Raw genomic sequence first — 27,772 nt, forward strand, 5'->3', positions numbered from 1 at the left:
GAAAATTGTTAAACAATTATCTTCCACACTTGGTGAATGGAGCTGCTTATATTATGTGGGGAAGCAGGGAAAGATGGAGAAGCAGGGTCTGGAGGTGCTTGAGCCTGCAGGAAGAGCCAAGAAGTGAGACAGAAAAGAGCTGAAAATAAGGAATCCCTTTCCATCTGCCTGCTCACTCACGGAAGCTGTGTGCCATTACACAAATGGATATTGATGGCTTTAAGTCGGGGGTTGGGTGAATTGTTCCCAGGGTGGAATCTGCCAGATTGGAGGACCCAGATTCCATGGTGGGGGCTGATGCAGCCAAGTCTGTGGCCAGGGCATCCTGAGGCCAGAGTACTGGGCTGGAGATGAGGGGCAGCACATTGATTGTCATCACACAAGCATGTGGGGCCAGGCAAAAGCCAAGAAGAGTTGAGGAACTGATATCAGGTTTTTCGAGTGTGAATGAGATGAGCCTCAACCCTGAGAGAGATGTCCACCACAAAATCAGGAATCCACCCAGCAGATAAACTGGCGTACTCCCCAACCTGAAGTCTGGTGATAAATGCAGAGCAGAGTGACCAGGTGAATGGAAGGTGGAGCCATGTCCGGGGGCACTAGGGCATCAGATGAGGTTCCACTCGTGACAGTGGAAGGACCCATCCCAAGTCACAGCACCAGATGTAAGGAAATCCCATGAAACCATGCCGGACATGGGAAATCACTTAAGGGAATTTATTAAGCAATCAGAGTGTCTCCCTTCAGGGTAAGAGAGAAAATGAGAGGAAAATAGAAAGGAAAAGAAAGGGCACACACTAGAGAGAGTGGAAAGCCAGAAGGATAGAGAAAAGTGAGTAGGACAGACAGAAGAAGAATGGAAAAAGATGGCAGGGAAGCTACAGTAAAAGAGTTGAATTCCGCCAGGCTAACAGGACACCGATATCGGAGAAGGATACTTGCAAGCTGACTGATGAATCAATAGCTAGCTAGGATGTTCACGGATTGACAAGTGGTTGGGAAGTGGGCAAAATGGCTGTACCTGATGGGCGGGGGAGCAGCTTTATACATTACACTATGTATCTTTCACACAATTTCCCCCAATGTAACAACTTTTTTTTTGGGGGGGGAGGCTTCAAATTTCTTTATTTGAAGGAATGGTACAAATTAAAAAATGTAAGTGGATGTTTTGGCACAATTTATAGAAAAGGTGAAGGTAACCCCAACATGCATGCACTGCCTTGGTGACCAGGGAATTCACTTCCATAGCTATGGGAAGTCAGCCTAAGATTTAACTCTTATTATCACTATCTCCCAGGGTGTGCTTGTCAAGGAGATACTCTGCCATGCCAGATTCTAGGGCTCCCATCTTGTGCAAGTTGGCTACATGGTTACCCAATTCTTTGAGGTATTGCAACTGTACATTCAGTTATTGAGTCTCAATGAAGTCACACAAGTGGGGGTCCTTTTCATCAGTGGTCAGTTTGTGAAGTTCCAGAAGTGACTGATTCACACCTTTCTCCAAGTGCAAAGCACATTCCACTCCATGTTGCACACTGTCCCAATCATGGTCTGGCTTCTTGGTATTCTGAAGGAAGATCCAGCCAACTCGTTGGTTCTGCAGCTTCATCAGTTTCTCAGCATGCTCCCTCTCCTCATGAGATGGGTGAAGAAAGTATTTGGCAAAGTTCTTCAAAGTTAAATCATCACCATCAGAGTAGTAAGACATAGACATGTAGATCTAGGAGGCATAGAGTTCCAGATTTATCTGGCAGTTGATGGCGGCCTCTGAGTCCTGGTGGTAGTTCTGGCACACTTGAGAGGGGGATGTGGTGGTAGTTCTGGCAGGTGGCTGAGGAGAGATGTGGCCGCTGTGGGTAGCTGGAGCAGCTGTGGAGATCTTGGGGTGGTCCAAGGGCACTGTGAGGAGGTGGCGAAGGGCTGCTGTCTCTGAGTGGCTGGCCAGTGTGGGGGTCAAGCGCTGGTTCTGTCCAAGCACCGTTGAAGCAGGAAACTACAGAGACTCTCAGCGAAGAATGTCTGGCACAGACGGTGCCCTCCTGGTTCTTCAAATGTAACATCTTACTTACATAATTCTAACTCAGTTCTCCAAACTGGAATATTAAAATGGACAGAATGCTATTAACTAAGGTACAGACTTCATTTTAATTTTGTCATTTGTTCCCTAATGTCTACTTTCTGCTGCAGAATCCAATCTAGAATCCTGCATTACTTTAAAAAGAAAACTCTCAAAAATTTCTGCTCATGTCCTTGGTCAGCAGGTTTCAGGACACCTGATTTGATACCACTTTCTCTGTAATGTAATTTTGTGTATTTGGAGTCCTATAAGCCTCTTGAACTTGATTTTCCATTTCATTCTTCAGATTTGGGAAATTTTCTGATATTATTTCATTGAATAGATTGTTCATTCCTTTGGTTTGTAACTCTAAGCCTTCCACAATCCCAATAATTCTTAAATTTGGCCTTTTCATGATATCCCATAGTTCTTGGAGATTCTGTTCATGATTTCTTACCATCTTCTCTGTTCGGTCAACATTGTTTTCAAGGTTAAATATTTTGTCTTCAATGTCTGAGGTTCTGTCTTCCTATTGGATATGCTTTCTATGGAGTTCTTAATTTGGTTTATTATTTCCTTAATTTCAAGGATTTCTGTTTGGTTTCTTTTCAATATTTCTAACTCTTTATTGAAATGAACTTTTGCTTCCTGTATTTGTTCTTTTAACTGTCAATTGGTGCGATCATTCAATGCCTACATTTACTCTTTCATCTCATCATTCAGTGCATGCATTTGCTCTTTCATCTCATCAATTGCTTCCCTGATCATTTTAATTATGTACATTCTGAACTCCTTTTCTGTCATTTCTTCTGCCATGCTGTCATTGGGATTTATTAATGTAACATCTAGATTTGTTTGGGGCATTTTCTTCCCTTGTTTTCTCATATTGTTCTGGTATCAGTGGACCACTGAGGTATTGCAGATTTTCTCTATTGACTTATAATGTCCCTGAAGATTTCTAGTATATCCCCTCTTAGCCTTCAGTAGGCTGAAGTCTTGGAGGAAGTTGATAGTGCGGTGCTCCACAAGGAAGCTGCCTCTCTAGAACTGGTGGCCTTCAGGTGGGGTATATTCCCTGCTAGTGGGCAGAGGTGCCTCCACTTGTTGACCAATGGTCATCCAAAGGGGAACTAGGCTGTGGGCTGAGGCAAGGCCTGTTTGGGCCTGTGTCTCTGGTTTTACCGTCCTTGTGGGAAAACCTCACCTGGCAGGGAAGACTCACCTGGTGGGGAGGTCTCGCTGGTCAGTTCCCCTCCTAGAGGTTCCCCTCAATCTACAACTACTGCCTGGGCTGGGCTGCCTTCCTCTGCAATGTTCCCAGGGGCCCAGACCTACCTTCTGGGCCTGGGAGCCTCACCCTTCGCAGATGAGTCTCCTTAGGCTGCCTCTCCTCAGAGAATCTGCCCACAGTCCTGGAACCTTTGCTCCACCCCTAAGCATGTCTCTGTGTGGCTCTTCCACCCAGAAGCCTCCTAGGTCCTGGGACCCTGCTCTGCACCTAATCGCCTGGCTATGAGGCCCCTCCTCTGAACAGCCACCTGGAGCCCCGTACAATCGTTCCAAGCCCCAGCGACCCGCCGCATGCCTCTTCCTCCAGACAGCCGCCTGCTGTTCCGGTGCCGTCACTAGGAGTCCAAGCAACTCACTGCATGCCTCTTCCTCCTGTCAACTGCCCATAGCCCTGGGCAGTCACTCCAAGTCCAAGTGACCCACCCCGTTCCTCCTCCTCCTCCAGGTAGCCCCCCGGGTGTTCAGGAGTGGTCACTCTGAGTCGCTCTGAGTCCAAGTGACCCATTGCACACCTCCTCCAGGCAGCCCCCTCGTGTTCAGGAGTGGTCGCTTTGAGTCCAAACAACTCACCACTCGCCTTCTCCTCTGAGCAGCCACCTGGAGCTCTGATGCAGTCACTGCAAGTCCAAGTGACCTGCCGCACTCCTCCTTCTCCTCCTGGCAGCCCCCCAGTGCTCAGAAGCAGTCTTTTTGAGTCCAAATAGCTCGCCATGCAGCTCCTTCTCTGGCAACTCACTGTCGCTCTGGTGCAGTCACTTTGAGTTCAAGTGACCCGCGTGTTCCTCCTCCTCCTCCTCAGGGCAGGCCCTGGCATTCAGGAGCCGTTGCTCTGAGTCCAAACAGCTCGCTGCACAGCTCCTCCTCTGGCAACCACCTGTAGCTCTGGTATAGTCACTCTGATTTTGGCCATGGCTTTTGCCACTTTTAAGTGTTCTGATATGCTCTTCTCTGTAAATCAAGAACCTTCCAGGGATGAGTTGAGGTCCCCTTTTCCTTCTTGTGACATCCTCAGACCCCATCTGGCAACATCAATGAGATAGAATGAGTAAATGATGGCATAAGGTTGGGGCACTGACCCAAAACATTTAGTGTCCTGAAAGTTAAAGAAGTGTGAGTTGAATATGGGACAGGACACAGGCCAGAATGGGGAATGTTATGGTATATATCTGAGGTGTCCCCCAAAAGCTCATGTATGAGACAATGCAAGAACATTCAGAGGTGAAATTATTAGGTTATGAGACATGTAATTGAGTCAATAGCTTAACCCAGTGATATGGATTTACTAGGTGTAATTGTAGGCAGATGTGTTGTTGGTGGAGTAGGTGTGTCACTGGGTTGTGCCTTTGGGTTTTGTATTTTTTCCCTGGTGAGTGGAATTCTTGCTCTCTGCTTCCTAAGTGCTGTGTCCTGAACTGCTTCCTACACTTCCTCCATGAGCCCCAAATAAACGTTGTCTTCCATGTTGTTCTCATCAGATCTTTTGTTCACAGTGGTGGAAAAGCTGACTAATATGGAGGGGAGAGGGAAAACAGTTGTGGGATATTTCTAATGATCCATAGCAGAGTGAGGTAATTCTAGTCTACCACAGATACTTACACATTCCAGAATAATTAGAGAAGTAGGGTTTCAAGGTTCCTAGCACATGAAAATGACAATTTGAGGAGATAGAAATGCTAATCACTTAGCATTTGATCACTGATATTTGATTGTTATACACTATTATAAAAGGCTCCTTCAGAACTGTCTTGAGCTTCTCTTTCCTAGCCCCTTAGACATTCTCCCTTCTGCCCCCATTTTAAATTCTAAGAGAGGCTCCACCTAGACAGTTCATGGTAAACAGCATTTATTGTGTCAATGTACACAAAGCATATCAATTAGCTGGCAGAAGAGTGAATGTTTGAAGACCAAAGGCAGAAACTGATCCCAGGAGGTTAAGGTCAGTTTCAAGGTTCTGAAAAAGACTGAGGCCCTTGCTGACAGAGACCCCACTCAGCCTGCAGCCTTGCTGCCTCTTTTCCCTCCCACTCTGAGGACCTAGCACCTCTATCTTCTTCCAGGTTGACTTAGTTAACTTGATTCCTTCTACTGATACCTGACTTGCAAGTATCAGTACCTGAATGATGAGAAGCCTCAACATTCATTTCCAGTACACTTTGTGCATGTGGTGAATTAGAGTATCTGACTTGATCATCACATACTTTGTACCCATATTGAAATAGTACACTGTTCCCTAAGAATATGTACAATTATTTTGTGCCAATTAAAATTTTTAAATTAAAAACCTTTTCTTTTTGAGAAAACACAGGAGAAGGTAACTGTCTGCAAACCAGGAAGAGAGCCATCACCAGAAACTGAACTGATGGACGCCGTGATTCAAGGCCTCCCCCCTTCTGCAGAACTGTAAGAAGATACATGTCTATTGTTGAAGCCACCCAGTCTGTGATGTTTTATTCTGGCAGCCCAAGCTGGCTCATAAAGTATCTTCATAATGTTATTCAGAATGAGGAAAGACTTGAGTGGTCAGTAAGGAAGTAGCAGCCATTTATTTGGACTAGGATGTGTTATGGGGAAAATTCCAAATAAACCCTCAATCTTCACTTGCCCTTAGTTGACTTAAAAATCACTGATTTGGGGTTTCACAGAACTGGGCAGTACATTATTAGTCACCCACTAGGTTTCTGTAGATAATAGATCTGACAGGTGTGTTTTGAGATAATGGTTGTGTAGGTTGCTTTTCATGGGCTTGAAGGCCGCTTTTGCAAGGTTCTAACACAACTGTGGTTTCTGCCTGTAGGGGTGATTCAGAATGGGAGGCAAGTCTATCTCTACTGGCACGTGATCTCTGCAGGGCTCAGTGATCATAGGAACCTCCTTGCAAATTTCCTAAGTCCCCTTTTTGAGGTCTGGCTGGTAGCCCTCCACTACCTGGGGCTGAGGAATGCAGTACAAGGGTGGCACTCAGAGTCAGGGCTGCCAGTAGTGCCATGTTGCCTCTTTGGAGACCCAGATATGACCCAGTGACCTCAGGGTCACTGGCCACCTGCTGGCCACATTCATATGGTTTTCTCATGTATCATTGGCAGAGCTGGCTTGCAATGGGACCGAACAGGCATCTACTGAAGCAGAGTTCCAGGATGGCTGCAGTGATGGCAGGATCATGTGGCGTTGGTCCAGCTCTGCTGTGGGAGCTAATTATGGGCATGACACTGATAGGTGACAGACAGATGCAAATGGTGGAGACAAAAAGTTAAGAGAATAAGTCCATAATATGGGCCAACTGTGCTGAGCTCACATGATTTCTTTTCCAAAAAGCAATGTACCTGTAGCCCTCCCTGGCCAGGATATGTCCATTCCTCAGAAAACTCTCTATTTTCTGAAGAAGAAATGCATGCCTGAAATAGCATCAGTAAGAGGGACCAAGTGACCCTGAAGGGGAAAGTTTTCTGACCCTTTTTACAGATCTGATCCCAAAAACTCAGAGAGATAATTCTTACTAATCATAAAATCTGTCAGAATTTATGGTTAATAATCCAATTAGAACTGGTCTGCATGGGCCTAGGTGACCTAGAGCTGTCATGTCAGTGGGGACTTGAAAGTCTGATGTCATCCAGCTGTCAGTCAAAAGTCAAGAAGTGGACCTGGGCAGGACTCTCTGTAAATGTCTCTGGGATTCCCAATAAAACTGTAATGCAGGAGAGGCACACTGTTCTTCCTCTCTGAGGGGACCCACTCTCTTCCTTGAGAGTGTTCCCTTTCCATTTTCCTAAACCTTCTATAAACTCAGACCTGATACTCTGAGGCACATATCTGAAATCTTTCTGACTGAATCATGCTGCCTCAGTTTTATTGTTACTGGCCCTACCTCTGTAACAATACCTGCAGGTACCTGGTCAAGTGGATTTCAGGTCATGGGAGGGGGGTGATGATTCTGAGCTATGATCTGGATCAGGACCTCCCTCTCTCAAAATGTAGCTACATTCACATGCAAAATGAATAAATGTCACATTTCTTTTCCTCTTCCTGATCAGTTGTCCTTTGCACAGGGAAACCATCCAGTTTCTAGTCTGACTTTCTAGAGGATTCAAACATGAATTAAGGCTTCAGTTGATCATAGATTTTGGTGCCCATAGCCACTATGGAGACAGATATGAGGATTTTACACATTAAGCCCCAAGTTTTCAATCTTTGAATTATTTCATTAACATTGGTGGATTGAAATAAGTTGGAAATAATCTAGAGTTTATGTATTACATTAATATTATTATATTATACTTATCATAGCATAATTATATTTATGTCATTACATAATTGCATTATATATGCCACAGATAATTTTTTACAGGTGTTCCACAACAGGGGAAAAGGGACAAATTTTTTTTTTTTTTTTTGGGTGCTGGGGATTGAACCCAGGGCCTTGTGCTTACAAGGCAAGCACTCTACCGACTGAGCTATCTCCCCAGCCCGACAAAATTTAATTAGCAAATTAGACTCTCTTAGTATTCCTTCTCTTAGTGGTTATACCTCTGTATCCCTGAAGGATTGGTCCATTTAACCTGAAGGATGATAAAATGGAGGATATGGCCAGAATATATTCTCTTTCAGATTGGCCTTTAGTTTCCAGGGCAGGGAATTCTGCAGACTTTCCCTGGTAAGGTAGACTATATAGTAGCTCATAATAAATATAAGGGCTAGATTGTCAAAGCATTACAAAAAAGAAAAAAATACAGAAACATGGATCAAGTCTCCCTATGTAGGAAGTTAGGTAGATGAATGGGTTTCAAATTAATTCAGAACAAACGTGTCTCTGACACAGCTTTCTGTGACATTTGTCAGGTACTCCTTATGAAAAACCCTTCCTTTAAAATCTCTCCATTTTACTTACACTTAGCAGGACTGACACAAATCTACATTTCAAGTTACATTAAAAAACCAAGGCACAGTGGTACACACCTGTAATCCCAGTGACTCGGGAGGCTGAGACAGGAGGATCACAAGTTCAAAGTCAGTCTCAGCATCTTAGGCCCTAAGCAACTTGGAGTGACCCTGTCCCTAAATTAAAAAAAATAAAATAAAAAGGGCTGGGAATGTGGCTCAGTGGTTAAACACTCCTGAACTCAATCCCCAGTACTAAAAACAAATGAGAAAACAAAAAACCCAAAGCTACCATTGTCCTTTTTTCTTTTTCTTTTTCTTTAATGTCCACATATGACTGTGCTTTGGTTATACTCTCCTGCCAGGTGTTTAAGACCTAGTTGGCCAAAACAGACCTTTTTCCTATCTGTTGTTAAGAGTCAGCTGAGATTTGTCAGGGATCACACTTGGGATCATGTGAGAAGCCCCTTGGCTCCTTTAGCTTTCTCCTACTGGTTGTGCCATCTGCTAGAATGGGTCAGGGTCTTGCTGCCCACATATAGCTTCCCTTGGAAGCATCAGGGATCTTTCCCTCTCCAAGGACCCTCCTCTAAGCAGAATGTTCATGGTGGGATTTCTGTTCTCTAAGGTCTTTGCCATCAGAGTGATCATGAAGTTGGGTGACTCACTGAGGTTGGGAGTTGCAGGATCCTTAGAAGAGTTTCATCATTCCCTGAATCTTGACTGATCTTAAGGGCAAGAATCAAAATATTGACTGTTTTTTCCATATCCATTTTACTTCTTTGACTTTGGTCTTCAACTTTTGGTTTTAAACATCCAGTAGTCCAGTTTTACCTGTCTTGAAGTTATGAGTATTGGGTTTACACTTCAACGTCTATAATTTTATATTTACCCCCCCCTTCCATTTAATTGAAGTCAGTATTAGTACTGAAAGTCAGTCTTATATCCTGTCTGTCCTATAGAGGATGGCTTATTGTCTCATAATAACTCAGATTGTTCTATTAGAAACAGTTTTTCTGCAAAACACTAATAGGCAATAGTAATAAAGTTCCATAAGGAAAATACAAAATGAATTTAACAAGAATGAAAAACATTCAGTTTGTGTAATATTTCCAACAGGTTATATTTCTTTCCTGTGTGTATTTTTAACACTGGTGCCAAGTCATATTCCATTTTTTCTCTTATATGTGAATGCCAACATGAATCCAAGAAATATGCTACTGGTACTACCTAGTGGTTGAAGTAGAAAACAATCATACAATAAAGAAACCCAGTGATGGTACAAACTGTCTTTGAAAAAGATGGATATAACTGAAAGTAAATTTGGGGGTATTGCGGGGCAAGAGAATATTTCTGAATCTTTGGCTTAAGGGATAGTAGAGAAAAGTTAAGCATACTTTTCAGATAACAGGAGCATATTGGGATTATGCACATTCATAGTTGTATGAGTTCAATGAAGAAAACTCCCATCTCTTTCAAAAGACTCATCTTGCAAATTGATTTAGCAGCCTAAAGTGGGCTCAGTGAGACATATTCTAGACATCTCTTAATTATGTCCACCTCCAAGTCCATCCACCTCTCCACCTCATAAGATTCAGTTCAATGATTTTTTTTCCTGTCCATCTTTCCCAAGATGACTCAAGGACAACTCTCTTCTGCTCCAAAATACAGTACTTATAGAATTCCCCCCACTCTGTGCCTGGACCTGTGCTGGATGACATTCTGGCTTTTCAGCCCTACAATACCTTTGTGTAGACATGATTTATACTGTCACTGTGTGGTGGAAGCTCTCAGGTTATCTGTTGAATAAACTGCCTCAAATAGTGACAGGACACAGCATTAGTAACATCATCACCTCTCAACAGTTCTAAGGACACACAGTCACGCCAGATGGTTCTCAGGGGTCTTAAGGTTTCATGTCACTACAGAGAACTGGTGACTGAGGATGTCACCACTGAAGCTCACTAAGTTGCTCTCCAATCTAATGCCCTTTCAGGGTTATTGTGCAGATTAGCCCAACAAATGACCATGGAATACAGCACAGGGACCATTATCTTTTGTCAACCTGTAGGTGGAGCTTCCAACACACACTGTGATGCAAGATGTGTAGCAAGAGCCCCCTCCCAGTGAGACCAACTCTCATTTCTTACTTTTTATTTTCATACTGGAGTTTGAACCCAGGGACACATTATCACTGAGACTCATCCCCTCCATTTATTTTTGTTTTGAGACAAACTTTTGCCAAATTATAGAAGATCTCACTAATTGTTGAAGCTGACCTCAAACCTGTGTTCCTCCTGCCTCAGCCTCCTGAATCTGTGGAATTACAGGATGCACTACTGCACCTGCCTCTTATACTGAATTTTGTAGACCAAGCTACACATGTCCTTTGGGCCTATGTGTCCTTCACAGTCCTTTTAGTACAAACCGTCCATCTTTGTAATGATCATGAATTCTGCCTGATAATACATGACATTTATTTTATTTTAACCCAGGGTGGTTTCAAAGAAACAGTATTGAGATAAGATCAATTGAGGCCAATTGACCATGAATAAAGGCTAAGATCTGTTGTCAACCTCTCTCCAACACCTCCAAGAACTTGAATAAACACGTTTAATGTAAACCATTAGGATCCTGCTATCCAGAGGCATCAATGGAAATGGACCCTTCACACTAACTGACTGGTCTCATTTTTTTTTTTTTTTGGCCAGTTTCCATAAATGTCATAGTATTGTTCAACTGTTGAGTCAAGGATGAGTTTAAAATACCCAAGACACAGCCGTAGGTCATGTTCATAGTGTCATCCAGTTCTCCCTGCAGTGAACACTAGGTGGAACACTAGTGTTCCCCACCTGCTCTGGGGAGGAAGGGGCACAGGCCCCGAGTGTGCAGGCACATACAACAGTGCTCGAGCAGACACACGGGGATGACTGAGCATGGCTGCCAAGATTGTGATGCTGTCATGTAAAGAAATTGTCATGTAGGTAAGACAAGTCACTAAATAGGAGAAATATGGCAATAAAGTCTTCATCACAAGCATCACATTCACAGGTTTCTTGGGTTTTCACCACTGTGTGGATCTTCTAATGGTTGACGAGGGTTTGCCATTGACTGAAACTTTTGTCACACTTCTCACACTTGTCAGGTTTCTCTCCTGTGTGTGTTCTCTGGTGTGAAACCAGACTGAGTTCTGGGTAAAGCTTTTTACACATTCCATAGGTTTATGGGGCTTATTATCTGTGTGAACACCTTGATGTTGAATAAAATCACAAAGTTAACTGAAGCTTTTGCCACACTGTCTGCTTAGATAGCATCTCTCACCAGTGTGGATTCTTGGGTGTTCTGTGAGAAATAAACTCTGACTAAAGCTTTTCCCACAAACAGTACACAGATCGGGCTTTTTGCCAATGTGGATTCCTTGATGATGTAGCAGATGAGTGCTAACACTAAAAGTTTTTCCCATGTTTATCACATTTGTTAGATTTTTTCTTAGGGTAGATTTCCAGCTATATAATGAGACTGCAATTTGGATCAAAAGTGTCCTTAATTTAAGTGTATGAATAAGTCTTCTCTTTGGTTTTGATTCTCTTATGCTGAATAAGACCTGAGCTTCTACTAAAGGCTTTTCCATGCTCCTCACATTTAAGAGGTTTGTCTCCTGCGTGAAGTCTCTGATGATGAGTAAGATTGCAAAGCTGACTGAAACTTTTCCCACACTCTTTGCACTGATGAGGCTGTCCACCAGTGTGGATCCTCTGATGTTCAATAAGGAATGAGCTCTGACTGAAGCTTTTCCCACATTCTTTACAAAGAAAAGTTTTCTCACCAATGTGAATATTTTGGTATTGTATAAGATAAGTACTAAATCTAATGGCTTTCCCACATTCACCACATTTATGGGATCTCTCCCTAGTGTGGATTCTCTGAAGTTCACTAACCAATGAATTTTGGCTAAAGCTTTTCTTACATTTGGTACAGTGATAGGGTTTCTCTCTGATGCTCAATAAGGTGTGGGGTTTCTCACCTGTATGAATCCTCTGATGCTTAACAAGACTCCTTCTCTGGCTGAAGCTCTGTTTGCATTGATTACACTGGTAGGGTATTTCTTCAGGGTAGATTCTCTGATGTCTAGTAAGGGTTGAGCTCACCCTAAATGTTTTTCCACAGTGATTGAACTCATAGAGCCTTTCCCCAGTGAGAATTCTCTGATGTTCAATAACAAATGAACTGCAGCTGAAACTCTTCCCACCTTCATTGCACTGAAAAGGTTTCTCACCAGTATGGAACCTTTGATGTTGAATGAAATGGGCCTTGTGAACAAAACCCTTTCCACATTCTTCACATTTATGGCAGTTTTCTTCTGAGTTTTGTTTCTTATGGATAGTGTTAGTGTTTCCTCTGATGATTTTCTGTTCCTTGGTCAAAGATTCTTGTGGTATTTCCCATAAGAAAATTCCTGTCTGTTTACCTAACCTACCAACAAGTTCAAAGTTTCTCTACCCATGGAATCCTGGTCAATTTCACTTTTGATTCTTGTTACTATTACACACTGTGGCTCCACTTCTTCCTCAATTTCTTGATTTTCAGTTGGTTCTTCATCCTTATATCTGTTCAAAACATCCAGTGAGACCAGGTGCCCATAATTCTCCATCATGACATCTTTATAGAGGCTTCTCTGAGCTGGGTCCAGATAATCCCATTCCTCCCTGTCCTGCTCCACTTCTCTATTTGCATTCAGTTCTGATCCAATTCAATTCAATTCAATTCCATCAGGATTTTTTAAGCATTTACCTTGAGTTCAGGCACCGTGCCAGGTGCAGAAGACACAGAAGAAGGTAAAAAATGGTACCTTACTTTGGATCCAGTGGGGAGCTTGAAGAGGCCATTCTCCTGACCAGAGAAGAGTGACAGCCTCAAGGAAAGGCTCTGGTGTGGCCTAGCCAGTTGCTGAACATTAGCCCAATAAAGACAAGGTTCCCTGGCTGGGTTGGCCAGGTCTTCCTCAGTTCCTGAGTGGTCACTTTCCCAGTGGCATATCAGACATGCTCCCTGACTGTCCCCCCAACCTTGAAATCCCTCCCCTGCCTGGCTGCACAGTCTTTTGGAAACTGAGTATTTTGTGTTGGCAAGAGTGGCTAAACCAACCAACAGCCTCAATACATGATTGCTCACAGTTTAAAGATCATAGGAGTTCTTAATTTGGTTTATTGTTTCCTTCATGTCAAGGATTTCTGTTTGTTTTTTTTTCAATATCTCTAACTCTTTATTGAAATGATCTTTTGCTTCCTGTATTTGCTCTTTTAATTGTCAATTGGTGCGATCATTCAATGCTTGCATTTGCTCTTTCATCTCATCATTCAGTGCATGCATTTGCTCTTTCATCTCATCGTTTGCTTCTCTGATCATTTTAATTATGTACATTCTGAACTCCTTTTCTGTCATTTCTTCTGCCATGCTGTCATTGGGTTTTATTGATGTAACATCTAGATTTGTTTGCAGCATTTTCTTTCCTTGTTTTCTCATATTGTTCAGGTATCAGTGGACCGCTGAGATATTGCAGATTTCCTCTATTGACTTACAGTGTCCCGGAAGATTTCTATATATATCCCCTCTTAGCCTTCAGTAGGCTGAAGTCTTGGAGGAAGTTGATGATGCGGTGCTCCACAAGGAAGCTGCCTCTCTAGGAGTGGTGGCCTTCAGGTGGGGTATAATCTCTGCTAGTGGGCAGAGGTGCCTCCACTTGTTGACCAATGGTCATCCAAAGGGGACCTAGGCTGCGGGCTGAGGCAAGGCCTGTTTGGGCCTGTGTCTCTGGTTTTACCGTCCTTGTGGGGAAACCTCACCCGGCAGGGAAGACTCACCCAGTGGGGAGGTCTCACTGGTCAGTTCCCTCCTAGAGGTTCCCCTCAATTTACAGCTACCGCCTGGGCTGGGCTGCCTTCCTCTGCAAAGTTTCCAGGGGCCCAGCCCTACCTCCTGGGCCTGGGAGCCTCACCCTTCGCAGATGAATCTCCTTAGGCTGCCCCTCCTCAAAGAATCTGCCCACAGGCCTGGAACCTTCGCTCCACCCTAAGCCTGTCTCTGTGCGACTCTTCCACCAAGAAGCCTCCTAGATCCTGGGACCCTGCTCTGCACCTAATCGCCTGGCTATGCGGCCCCTCCTCTGAGCAGCCACCTGGGGCCCCGTTCAATCGCTCTGAGTCCCAGAGACCCGCCACACGCCTCTTCCTCCAGACTGCCACCCAGTATTCCAGTGCGGTCACTAGGAGTCCAAGAAACTCACTGCGTGCCTCCACTTCCCACCAACCACCCGTAGCCCTGGGCAATCAATCACTCCGAGTCAAAGTGACCCTCTCCGTTCCTCCTCCTTCTCCAGATAACCCCCCCGGGTGTTCAGGAGCGGTCGCTCTGAGTGGCTCTGAATCCACGTGACCCGCTGCACGCGTCCTCTGGGCAACCGCCCGGAGCTCTGGTGCGGCCACTCAAGACCAAGCAACCCACCACGCTCTGAATCCACGTGACCCGCTGCACGCGTCCCCTGGGCAACCGCCCGGAGCTCTGGTGCGGCCACTCAAGACCAAGCAACCCACCACGCTTCCCCTCCAGGCAGCCCCCTGTGTTCAGGAGTGGTCACTTTAAGTCCAAACACCTCACCACTCGCCTTCTCCTCTGAGCAGCCGCCTGGAGTGCTAATGCAGTCACTGCGAGTCCAAACGACCCGCCGCGCTCCTCCTCCTCCTCCTCCTACTCCTCCGGGCAGGCCCCGGGGTTCAGAAGCGGTTTGAGTCCAAACAGCTCACCACGCAGCCCCTCCTCTGGCAACCGCCCTGCAGATTATAGAAGAAAAAGTAGGTCCAAATCTTCACCTTTTTGGTCTAGGATCAGACTTCCTTAACAGGACTCCCATAGCACAAGAAATAAATGCTAGAATCAACCACTGGGATAGATTCAAACTAAAAAGCTTTCTCTCAGCAAAGGAAACTATCAGCAATGCGAAGAAAGAGCCTACAGAGTGGGAGAATATCTTTGCCAATCATACTTCAGATAGAGCACTAATCTCCAGAATCTATAAAGAACTCAAAAAACTCTACTCCAAGAATTCAAATAATCCAGTAGACAAATGGGCTAAGGAAATGAATAGACACTTCACAGAAGAAGATCTACAAGCAATCAACAAACATATGGAAAAATGTTCAACATCTCTAGTAATAAGAGAAATGCAAATCAAAACCACCCTAAGATTCCATCTCACCCCCATTAGAATGGCGATTATCAAGAATACAAGCAACAACAGGTGTTGGCGAGGATGTGGGGAGAAAGGTACACTCATACATTGCTGGTGGGGTTGCAAATTAGTGCAGCCACTCTGGAAAGCAGTGCGGAGATTCCTTAGAAAACTTGGAATGGACCCTCCATTTGACCTAGCTATCCCACTCCTTGGCCTATACCCAAAGGACTTAAAATCAGCATACTACAGAGATACAGCCACATCAATGTTCATAGCTGCTCAATTCACAATAGCCAGACTGTGGAACCAACATAGATGCCCTTCAATTGATGAGTAGATAAAGAAACTGTGGTATATATATACAATGGAATATTACTCAGCCATAAAGAATGATAAAATTATGGCATTTGCAGGCAAATGGATGAAATTGAAGAATATCATGCTAAGTGAGATAAGCCAATCTAAAAAAGCCAAAGGACGAATGATATCGCTAATAAGTGGAGGATGACACATAATTGGGGGGAGGGATGGGTTAGTGTTAGGTTTAGAGTTAGGGTTAGGGAGGGGGGCAAGTATGGAGGAAGGAAGTACTGTATAGAGGGTAAAGAGGGGTGGGAGGGGTGGGGGGAAGGGAAAAATAACAGAATGAATCAAACAACATTACTCTATGTAAATTTATGATTACACAAATGGTATGCCTTTATGCCATGTACAAGCAGAGAAACAACATGTATCCCATTGTTTACAATAAATAAAAAAGAAAAAAAAATAAAGATCATAGGAAGCTTTAGGTATTTTGTATTGGTAACAGCAACTAGTCTAACTAGCAGGTCTCAAGGGGTGTCACCAACAGCCTTGAGTCTCAGCCACAGCCTGTGCGGGTAGGGAATAAGTAATACTTGGAGGTGTGGGCCAGCTGGAAATAAAAAGTCTGAAAAGTAGTAATAAGAAATAAACACAGAAGATGAGAAATATATTTTTTAAAGTGGGGGCATTAATGGGTGGAATAGACTTGTTGAGTATGATCCTAAGAAACAGAAAATCCCATGAGTGCTTTATTTAGAATGAAATGCACCAAAGGAATTTATGTTGAGAAGGGGTTCTGCAAGGTATAAGAAGCGAGGAGTCTAGGGGTGATTGCTTGACTGGGGACTCATCACTTGTAATTCTTCCTTCTCCAGGCAGTTGGCTCCAAGAGACTAGTTGGGGAACTGGTATTTCTCTCCACCTCCTAGGAATTATGTTTGAATCTAGGGCTGTCAGAGCCAATAAGTTCCTCAGAATCACAGACTTCTCTTTGAGCAGGACGTCTGTCAAAGCAACAGAGCAATCTCAGATGGGCGAAATTGCACCAAGAGTTCTCCAAAGGGCCTACCTCTGCTTTAGAGTTGGCTCAGACATGCCCACAGTATTTTTTCTGAAGTCTTAAATGGCCTCCAATCATAAATTGGTGATATAATAGACCCCACCTTAAACCTTAATAATCTACTCATCTTCATGGTTTTCAGAGACTGGCTAATAAATTGGTTTTGTGCTAATTCTTTACAGAAAATGTGTTTCTGTCTTGCTTATTGCTGTCTTAATATGATCTCTTCCCTATGTATGCTGCATGTGGTCATCTGCCAACCACCACCATGGATCTCTGGACTGCCCTGATGTGTGAGATGCCAAAGCTACAAATAGCCTTACAAACGGAATCCAAATCCAAGCTTCCACTCCACTGGGGGCCCTTAGGTAGGCCTCTGTAAGAAGACCCTAAGTCCTGTTTCCTGTCAATACTCCTTTTCAGTTTGAAGCAGCCAGAGTGATCATCATCCTTTCCCCCAGTTAGGAAACTGTTATAAACACTTCTTCAGAGTGGGGAATGACATGGCTCCCAGGCCACCAAGTTGTGCAGCCAGCCCATTGGTCTCTGCTGAGAGCAGTAACAGAGTGGAGGAGGGGTAGATCAGCAGAGCAGCAGCCCAGGGTCTGGAGCATGGCCTATGGTCACATGGAGGCCACCATGCCAGCACAGGCCTAAGACCTTGCAGGCCAGTACCAAGGCGAGTCAAGGCACACTGACCAGTGAGGACACTGGTGCAGGAACCCACTTCATGCAGTGTTGCAGCTCTGGAAGTCCTAAGCATGCAGGATCCATTGACTGCAATCTCCCGCTTTCTGTGGCAGCAGGAAAATGGAAGTAGAGCACCCTGAATGGGATTGCAGGGCTAGTCAATAGCATTTAGTACTTTCCCAAAACCTAATTAGTATAGTTTGGGGCAAAACGTTGATTAGTGCAAGTTTGGAACAGTAACATTGACCCAAGTGCTATATAAGTCCCTAGACTAACACACTCAAATGCAAAGCCCTCTTGGGTCCCCTCCTTCCCTGCTGACTTCTGTTCCTCTTCTTCAATAAATCCTCTCTTATACTCACTTATCCTGGTCTGTGGATTTCATTCTTTGAAACCCCAAGACAAGAATCCAAAAAGAAGAAATGGATGGTGAGCTGCTGGGGTCTGCTGCAACATTGGAGGGCATGGCCTGTCATTAAGAGCTGTGACACTCCTCAGCTGCAGAGGTCTGCAGCTTGTGCAGATGCCACCTGCCAGCAGAAGCAGAGCAACTCTGGTTTCACTACTACCAGTAAGGTAGGTAGTTTTAAAATGAAATTTTCCTTATAATTGGAGGTACAGAAATAATGTAAGTAATCTTTTCCTAAAATTCTTTTTTTCTTTCTTTCTTCCTTTCTTTTTCTTCCTTCCTTCCTTCCTTCCTTCTTTTCTTCCTTCCTTTCTTTCTTTTATTTTTACAGATTGCATTTTGATTCATTGTACACAAATGGGGTACATCATTTCATTTCTATGGTTGTGCATGACATAGATTTACACCACTTGTGTAATCATACATGTACATAGGGTAATGACGTCTGTCTCAGTACACCATTTTTCATACCCTCCTCCCTCTCATTTTCCTCTATTGAATGTAAAGTTCCTCCCTTCTTCTCTTACCCCCAACCCCCCTGGTGTAACTATGTTGTCCAGGTTGACCTGAATTCTTGGGCCCAAGCATTCTCCTTCCTCACCCTTCCAGGTAGCTGGGAGTATGGGTATGGGCACCCCAATGCCTCACTTTCAAATAGTATTTAAATTACATTCAAATTATGAAACCATTTTTGGTTTCTTGCTTGATCTTCACATATTATAGTAGATTTGAGATTAAACATCAAAATACCAATATTGGTTTTATATATATATGTAAGTTTTCCAAGTAGTACTGTGTGTTTCTAAGCTAAACAAGAGTAAAATGAAAAGACTTTGCCACTCTAAACAGGACAAGCATAATAAAGTTATTCTTAATCTAAAAAAAATTGAAAGACAACTGCTACAGTGTTCTTTTTCTGTATGTTTATAGATGAAAAAGATCTAACATGTTTGTCCATAATGTTAATATAATAGTCTGAAAAGAAAACTCCCATATCAGCAATTGAAGAGGGGTGGATTAAAACTTGTTTTATGTGCTACATTGGAAAAACTCTCATTGCATCATATAATAGTTCACTGAGTCAATTTAACATTGAGGTAAGTGTACAGACAAGAGTACAATATACATTCATTCTAATTTTTTTGGATTGGAGAAAAAGAGGTAAAAAGTCAAAAACAATATGAAAATGAAAAGAGAAAGGAAGCATTAGGATGAGAATAAAATGTATCAACAGAGATACAGTGAGTTATCATACTCAGAAACTGGTTAAATATGTTTATTAGAAATATCTCGATTGAGCCTGGCATGATGGGACAGGTGTGTCATCCCAGTGACTCAGGAGGCTGAAGCAAGAGGACCACAAGTTTAAGGTCAGCCTCAAAAATGTAGCAAAATAAAAAGAAAGGGCTGGGGACATGGTTCAGTGGTTAAACACCCCTGGGATCAATCTGTGGTGCCCAGAACAAAACAAAACAAAACAACAACAAAAACCCAAACTCAATTTGATATGCACATTTGTATCAAATGAAAGATTAAAGCTTTTATGATAATGGAAATCATGTCAGTCCACAGAATTTAAGAGCAACATTTTTATCAGGTAAAATTCAAAGATATAACAAAATAGATATTTCTTGGACAGTTTCATAATGTTCCCCAGGTTTTCCTTGAAATCCTGGACTTAAGAAATCCTCCTTTCCCAGCCTCCAAGTAGCTGGAACTATAGGTGTGCAGCATTGTGCCTGACTCTAACAAAATATTTCATGTTTGCTAAACATACATTATAGGATGTAATATTTAAGAAAGATTATGTAAGAAATAATATGACATTCATGCAAAAAATGCTCTGTATCTTGACATGAGTGGTAGTTTTACTGATGTTAACAATGTACATATGTTTTAAAACACTAGTCCTTTAAAATTAGTGCATGTACTTAAAAGTTATTGAGTAATTTTTCAATTAAAGAGAAAACATCTAGCATAAGAAAGAAATTTACCAGAGAGTTGTCATTCTGTAAAATAATCTCAGTAGCCCCAGTCATAATTGAAAAGATAATTCCAAATATTAAATGTAAATATTTTTGGTGATTTTTCATTTTTTGTATAAGTCAAAAATTAAGATTTTTGAAAGTCTACATTTTGATGACACAATATATTTGTTCAGATGTAAGATAAAAAAAAATTCTTAGCCAGCTATGGTGGTGCACACCTAAAATCCCAGCAGCTCAGGATGCTGAGGCAGGAGGATCAAAGCCCTCAATAGAGCAAGACCCTGTATCAAAGGCAAACAAACAAACAAAAGACAAAACAAAACAAAACAAAGTAATGGATTGGGGATGTGGCTCAGTGCTTAAGTGCCCTTGGGTTAAATACCTAATAAAAGAAAAAAAAAAAAAAAAAAACAACAACAAAGAAAAAAGAAAAAAATTATAATTCCAAAAAATTTTGCTGGAAGTAATGGCACATGCCTGTAATCCCAACAGTTTGGAAGGCTGAGGCAGGAGAATCATGAGTTCAAAGCCAGATTCAGCAATTTAGCAAGGACTTAAGTAACTCGGTGAGACCCTGTCTCTAAATAAAATACAAAAAAAGGGCTGGGGATGTTACCCACTAGTTAAGTGCCCCTGAAATCACTCCATAGTACAAAATAAATTATATTTTTTATATAAAATTTTAATTATAAAATTTTTATAATTTTTAAAAGAAATTTATAATCCAAGATATAACATGAATTAAATATTTTTACAGCAGATAAATCGGTGGAGGGAAGCCTTGTCACTGCCTGACAGAATGTCTTTCCCAGCCCACCCCTGTTCTTCTCTGACAGCATCCATGTGGGTGCTGTGGTTTGAATGTGATTTGCCTCCCAAGGGCTCAGGGGTTGAAAACTTGGTCCTCAGTGTAAGACTGTTAAGAGGTGTTGGAACCCTTAGGAGGTGGGGTGTGGAGAGCGGTGACCCAGGATGAGAGAGCAGTGCCTGGGATTGGGGGTCTCTGATGACCTCATGGCTGTGGCATGCCTGCTACTTGGTAATGTTCAAGACAGGGCACAGGATGCTCAGCTGCTGTGTTAACACTCTGCCCAAAGAGGCTCTGTGCAAGAACCTTATCAGCTTCGACCTTGATCTCAGGCACATAGCTCCCAGGGATAGAAGAATTCTCATGCTAGACAACCACAACATTTCGCCAGCTCTGCTTTTCCTGAGCTTGCCTTCTTAACAGTAACTTTAAGCAATGGACCCCCTTGAGCTCTACAAAAAGCTCCTAACATTGCACACTGCAACTGTGGAAAAGTTGTAGAGTTGTTTCTAGTTTCTGTAATTTTCCTGAGTACAAAGAATAATGGTTGCATAGTCTTTAAACTGATAATGAGACATATATAAATAAAAATTGCTGGCATGACTCTTTACATCTGCTTCTCCACCAAAGAGCAGCATTCCACTTGATCCCAGGTAAGAGACTTTCTTTTCTAATCCCCCATCACCCATCACCCCTCACTGGCACTGTGAGTTTGGCAGTGTAGGACATGGTAGTGGGGCCTAGGGTGAGGTCTCTGGATTATTGGGGTGTGCCATTTGAAGGGGTGAATGTAGTTCTCATGGGAACCCAGCTGTGCTTTGGTTTCCTGTCTAGGATGTGATCTCTCCTGTCACATGCCCTCCTGTCATTGTGATGCACCATGAGGCCTACACCAGAGGCAATCAGAGGCTAGTGCCATGACCTCAAGCCTCCAGAACTGTGAGCCACATGAGCCTCTTTTCTTTATACATTAAAAGCCTCAGGGATGTTGCTATAGTAACAGAAATATGGATGAAGACAAGGGGTATTTGAAGTAACTTCTTGCTGGCAGGTGAGTTGAAAGGTTTTCCACTGAACTTTGCTGAAGTTTGGCTGGAGTAAAGCCATTATTGTCCCAAAATTGCATGTCTTGTTAGACTTCCCTTGTCCTGGTCCTGTGGCTAGAGGGAGAACTTTGAGACATGCCTTATTGGTGTTCTTCCATTCCTCTTTCTGGGTTGTTGACATTTTCAGTTGTGAGTCTTGGACCTATGATGTCAAAGAAGGTCCAGGAACTCACCAACATATTGTCCTTTGGACCTGAGGACTTCAGTCTGCCTTTTTCACTCCACCATTCACAGTCTTATCTTTGTTTTACAATAGTCAGGGCTTTTAGATTTACCTAGCAGGAAGAGCAGGAAAAATGGGCTAATCCATTGAAGCATAACTTTCCCTACTATGTTTTGTTAGTAATAAAATAATTAAAAAGAAATATTCTCAACATCTTAGTATCTTTAAAATTTTAAATCAATACATAAAATTACAGATGTATATATATTACTCTGTGGTGTTTAAATACATGAACAACTGTATGATGTTCAAATGAAGGTAATTGTGTTATCTCTTTTTCCTGAATTTTTTGAACTAAGCTCACCCATTTTGCACTAGGCCCTGCAAATTATGTAGAAGGCTCTGTCTACCTTCTCTAAATGTTCCCTAGAACATAAAACCCCCTAACCTTGGAAAGAACTTTCCCTGGACGCAAGAGCTCAAGGTCCCCACTATATTAGAGTGAGAATCCTGAAAGTTGTGCTCAGGATGGAACCCCAGTTTCCCAGCATGGGTGTCAGAAGGGCTAGAACTTGGCCCATCCCAGCCTTTTGGAACCCCCAGTCCTATCAGGCTTCAGCATGCTATGCCATTGGCCTGTTTAGGGAGAAATTTGCTGCTTGCCCAATTATCAGATGAGTTGAGACTTCCTTGAGGATTGTGTGGTTGACTTGACACGTGTTAGATGGGCTCTGCCATGGTTTGGTTATGATTTTTTCCCTCAAAAGCTTATGGGCTGAAGGTTTGGTTTCCAGTGTAAAAGTACTAAGGATGGTAGACCCTTTAAGAAGTGGAGTCTACCCAGAGGTGATTAAGCCATGGGGGAAAGCACCCTGGGAAGGTATCAATGCCTGTCTTGCAAAAACAGCTTAGGTATCATGGGACTAGGTTGGTTATCTGAACCAAGTTCAGCTCTATTGTCTTGCTCTCTTGCTTCCTCTCTCACCGTGTGACCTCTCTCTTCTGCACACACCACTAACCACTATAGTATGTGCGCCATCTTTGATGTCATCCACCATGGTGAGCTAGAAGACCTCACCTAAGACTGAGCAGATAGGGTTTCCTGGTCTTGACCTTTGGACCTCCAAAACTGTGAGCTAAAATACTCTTTTCTTTATAATGTACCCCATCTCAGGTATTTTGTTGTATCATCACAAAACAGACTAAGACAGGCTGCAAAGAAGAGCAAATGGGAAGGCTCCAGGTAATTTCTCCTTTTAAGGTAGATATGGGATTGATTTTCTGGGGAACCCTGAATTGAAGATGTAGATAATTCTCAAATTAAACACCTGTCTCCATTAAAATTTCCTCTATGAACCCAATACCTTCTTATTTAATAGTGAGGATTTGTTACTTTTATACAGCATCACCAAGGTGGGAATTCCCAGAAGAAAATAAAAGAATAATTTCCTTCCAATAAATTACATTTTGTTACTAGAATTTTGTGGTTTAATAAAATTACCATAAAAAAATCCATAATGAAGCCAATACCACTTCAAGAAACACATGCTTTCTGTTTTCATCTCATAGGAAATTTAAGGATATAAGAAGTGCTATAGGGCTGGGCCAGTATTGCATGCCTGTAATCCCAGCTGCTCGGGAAGCTGAGGCAGGAAGATCATGAGTTCAAGGCCAGCCTCAGGAAAAGTGAGACACTGTCTCTAAATGAAATGTGAAAATAGGGCTGGAGATATGGCTCAGTGTTTGAGTGCCACTGAGTTCAATCCCCAGTACCTGGCTCCGATAAAAAGAAGCAATATAGTTGTCTTGTTCTGTTTTCTGTTGCCATAATAAAATGACCTAGATTGAATAATTTATAAGGAAAGAACTTTATTCTGACTCATGGTTCTGGAGTCTGGAAAGTTCAAGATCACTTGGTAACATCTGTCTAGGGCTCCATGCCACTCAACTCCCTGTGGAAGACAGAAGGGCAGTGCATGTAGTGAGAGTAGAAAGAGCATGAGGAGCAGCCTTGTTATAACAACCTGCTCTCAAGGTAACAAATCTGGGGAGTAGAACTTGCTCCTACCAGACGGCACTAAGACATTCATGATGTCTGCCCCTGTGACCTCAACACTCCCACCTACTCCCATCCTCCCCATCTCTAGGAGTCACTCCAGCATTGAAGAATTAAGATTCCCAGGCAGGGGAGATAGCCCAGTTGGTAGAGTGCTTAAGACCCTGGGTTCAATCCCCAGCACCGTGCGCCCCCAAAATAAATTAGCATTCTTCCACATGAACTTGGAGGACTCACTCAAACCATAGCAATAATTAGAAACCTCAGCATGACTGATTACTAGATACCAGGATCTGCTCTTCAGACTTGTCTAGATGAAGTCAGATCTGACCAAGGGCTGGTTGGGTGGTGTTCCTGCATAAAGAGAAAGGGAGACAGCAGAGAGATAGGGGTGAGGTGAAGGGACAAGAGACACAGGGAATTGGGGGAGTCACATGCTTATTCAGGGATGGGAGATGGAATCTCAACAGGGGCTGCAACCAAGCTCTGTCCCCTGCTGCCCCTCCCCCAGCCTGGGCTGGATCACAGGCTTACCTGGGCACAAATCCTGGAGATGGGGGAGGACCTACAGTCAGGCTTCATGCCTGGGACCTTGAATGTCACCACTGCCTGATGCTGAGAGCCCTGGGATTCCAGGCAGCAGTGCTGGAAGCAGGGATAGAAGATGCAGTTGGGGACACACAACCGGGCTGCATTCAGGGGCAGGATGGTGTCATTGTCACAGCACTGCTCCAAAGGGTCATAGGTCTGGTCCCCACACCTGGGCGCTGGCTAGCACAGCCATGGGCCAGTATCTAGAAGAGTCAGAGCTGGGGGGGCTCCAAGGGCCAGTGTAGGACCCCCCCACCAGTGGCATCTCCTCACTGTCCCTGTCCTCACCTGTGAATCCTTCTGAGTCTACCTCAGGAGTCCAACTATGAAGACAGAAACTGAGAATAGAGGGAAATGAAAGTGAGGCTGGGAGTGTAGCCAGGTCATGCTCAAGGGTCCCAGGGTGATGTCACTGAACTGCTTCTTCTTTGGTTGCTGGTAATGGCTGAGTGGATTTTAGGTCCTGGGCTCTGTGCTGGCAAGTGAGGAAATGTAGGGAGGGGTCTGGGAAAAGTGAACCCTCTGAAATTTTCAGGTGGGGAAAGAGGGTGTAGAGCAGTCAGGGAAGACAGGGGGGTGATCACCAGGTGGGAAGCTGAGAACTGAATACAGAAGAGAGAACTGACTTCAAGGTTCAGAGGGACAAAGGGGTGAGAGAACATTCAGGCTCAACTTGGGGCTGAAGCCTCCTTACCAAAGATTCTGAGCAGCATGGTTCTGGTTTGGCTGTGGAGCAGAGGGAGGCAGAGCAGCAGCACAGCCATCTGGGACCTTGATCTGTGGCTTATAAAGGGTTATGGAAGCAGCTAGGGAAGAATTAAAGTGGGGCCCTCCCATCTCATATTATCCAGATGCAGTGCTGTCCCTGGGAAGGGTTGGGAACAAATCATCTGCATGTAGGAAACAACCACAGATGAAAGCACATACCAGTTTCCAAACTGATTACCATATGCTACCCTGGAAAGTGCCCTTTTTTTCATTGCTGCTCAGGGGAACTGAGTTTTGTGTGCAAGCCCCCATCAACCACTGGCTGTTTCTAGGCTTCCCATTCTCTCCACCCTGTAAGTTTCAAGGCATCTCAGTCCTGCATCTTAGTCTACCTCCCCTCATGAAATGTGAAGAATTCTTCATGTATTAGGGAGGAATTATGGAGTTTCAGCATGGACTAGAGGAACAACAGAGTCTTGGGAGAACAAAAAAGGAACAGAATCATAGGTCAGAACTCTGGAATTCCCAGAGCAGAGGGAAGGGCAGTGACTTTATTTGTACAATCCTTGTTGTAGAAATGCCCCATCCATGTTTAATACCATTATTTTATTGCCACCACCACTATCATATATGTGATGAGTATTATGTGTGTGAAGAGCTGAGCTGTCACTGACACTGCAGTGTTCTGACAGTGTGGCCCTCCCCACCCTGATTTCCAGGAGTTTCCTCTGAGTCACAGTGAAAAGGCTGGGAGGGTGGAGGAGGGGTCAGGCAGAAGCTTTAGAGTCACATAAGGCCTTTTTCAACATCAGGGAGACCCCTGTTCCTCCTCCTTCTCTCTAAACTGGATGTGCAGTACTTGAATTATCTGCCACACATATGGCCTTGCCAACTCTCCTTCTGCATATGTGTCTGTATGGGTGTCAGATTCTTGCCATGCCTTCTCCTGGCCCCTGCACCCCAACAGGAGTGCTGCTTGTAAAAACCACCCTCATCCCACTGCCACACACTCATTTATACAAAACTGCTCTGGGAAAATAGATCATTTCCATCTTAGCTAATTAACTTGATGCCACATTCATAACTCTGAGCAGCAACCCAGAAATTCAGGACACCATGAAAAAGAAATCCTGGGTGAACAAAACTGTGGAGGAAAATAATAAGGTGATCAGTAGAAGAATTAATCTCTATAACTGAAACATCTGAAAATCTCATGGACTCTACTGTCAAGCAAAAATCAGGGCTTATAGATTCTTCCAGAAAACAAAACAAAACAAAACAAAAAAAAAAACAGAAAACAAAGAACAATAAAAGCAATTTTTTAAAAATCAGACAGTTCTATTACTTGCATAGACAAAGCAAGGTGAGCCACAGGACCCAGCTCCCTATGTTTCTTGCCCAGGAAGACAATCAATCAATGGGACCAAAAATCAAAGGGAAACAAGAAAAATCAGACACTGTGGCCAGGCCACGAAAGCCTGTTGCAGCTACACAACTTCACAGCCTGCAGCTCTCTCCTCAGGGGCTGAGCTGGAAAGCCTTAGACCTCATAATCCATGCTGGTGGGCGACCAGCAGAGGTCTTCTTGTGGCAGCCTCTTTAGAGGAGATGAAAATGACAATGACCATGCAGCAGCTTTCATGCCCCCATGGCTCAGGTGGAGACATGCAGGACCACCAGGGAAAAGGGGAATTGTTGCCCTAAAACCACAGAAAAGCTCCTGGAACTGATCACTGAAATGAGGGTGGATGAAAGAAGAAAGGTCAGTACCCAAACTCAGGAATTCTCTACCCTAGCTTGAACAGCTGGAAATTGACATTTGAAAAACACTGCCAGGTACAACCCCCCATGAAATACTCAGGTCTGAGTCTGTTAAAACACATAGAGGACATGTGGGTGGAGGAGCACCTATGACTGATGCGAGAAATCAAACATGAACTAAATGTTAAATGTTATGATTTAGAAGACTCAAGGGAAACTGAATTAAGAATGAGCAGTAGTGGCCCTTGCCAGGGGGCTAAAGAATCTGTAAGGGTACCTCACACTTTATATAAAAATTATATCAGGATGGATCCAAATATAAAATGCAACCTGGATGTGTTGGTACATGCCAGTAATCTCAGCTACTTAGGAGGCTGAGGCAGGAGGATCACAAGTTCCAGGCCAGCCTCAGAAACTTAGCCAGACCCTGTCTCAAAATAAAATAAAAAGCCTGGAATGTAGCTCAGTAATAGAATATTTGCCTCCTATACATGATATCCCAGGTTCAAAGGGGAAAAAAAGAAGAGGAGAGAACACTTTCAAACTTAAAAATAAATAAATAAATAAAGCAGATGTTGATAAACAGAATTCTGTCAGGACTAATTTTTTTTTGGGGGGGGCATTATTTGTCCATCTCATATTTCATATAGGATTTCTATGCTGAGCATGCATGTATGATG

At 43.4% G+C, this 27,772-nt stretch overlaps 3 protein-coding genes, 1 long non-coding RNA gene and 1 pseudogene across 7 annotated transcripts in view; 2 read left to right on the forward strand and 3 right to left on the reverse strand.

The window, feature by feature from the left end:
• LOC306647876 (insulin growth factor-like family member 4) overlaps nt 1–25,391 on the reverse strand; it is a 467,977-nt gene extending 442,586 nt beyond the window's left edge. The window contains exon 1 of the mRNA XM_079117456.1: nt 25,318–25,391. Coding sequence (XP_078973582.1) covers nt 25,318–25,387 — 70 coding nt within the window. The 5' untranslated portion in view covers nt 25,388–25,391. The remainder of the gene's footprint in view (nt 1–25,317) is intronic.
• LOC306647874 (insulin growth factor-like family member 4) overlaps nt 1–27,772 on the forward strand; it is a 454,704-nt gene that overhangs the window by 95,227 nt on the left and 331,705 nt on the right. The gene's annotated exons all lie outside the window — the stretch shown is intronic.
• Nucleotides 1–27,772, forward strand: part of LOC306647881 (insulin growth factor-like family member 3) — a 272,092-nt gene that overhangs the window by 55,025 nt on the left and 189,295 nt on the right. The gene's annotated exons all lie outside the window — the stretch shown is intronic.
• On the reverse strand, nt 1,122–12,869 carry LOC306647699 (ferritin heavy chain-like; annotated as a pseudogene). The gene is made up of 2 exons: nt 12,696–12,869; nt 1,122–1,966 (listed from the first exon to the last, which is right to left on the reverse strand). The product of its transcript is annotated as a ferritin heavy chain-like (transcript).
• On the reverse strand, nt 21,371–24,930 carry LOC306647887. 2 transcript variants are annotated; one of them, XR_013760202.1, is made up of 4 exons: nt 24,912–24,930; nt 24,567–24,803; nt 24,320–24,386; nt 21,371–22,088 (listed from the first exon to the last, which is right to left on the reverse strand). It is a non-coding gene; the product is annotated as an uncharacterized lncRNA (long non-coding RNA). The 2 variants fall into 2 exon arrangements; XR_013760203.1 differs by having other exon boundaries at nt 24,567–24,826.

The sequence above is a fragment of the Sciurus vulgaris genome, assembly GCF_902686455.1.
Source record: "Sciurus vulgaris genome assembly, chromosome: 17".
Classification (NCBI taxonomy): Eukaryota; Metazoa; Chordata; class Mammalia; order Rodentia; family Sciuridae; genus Sciurus; species Sciurus vulgaris.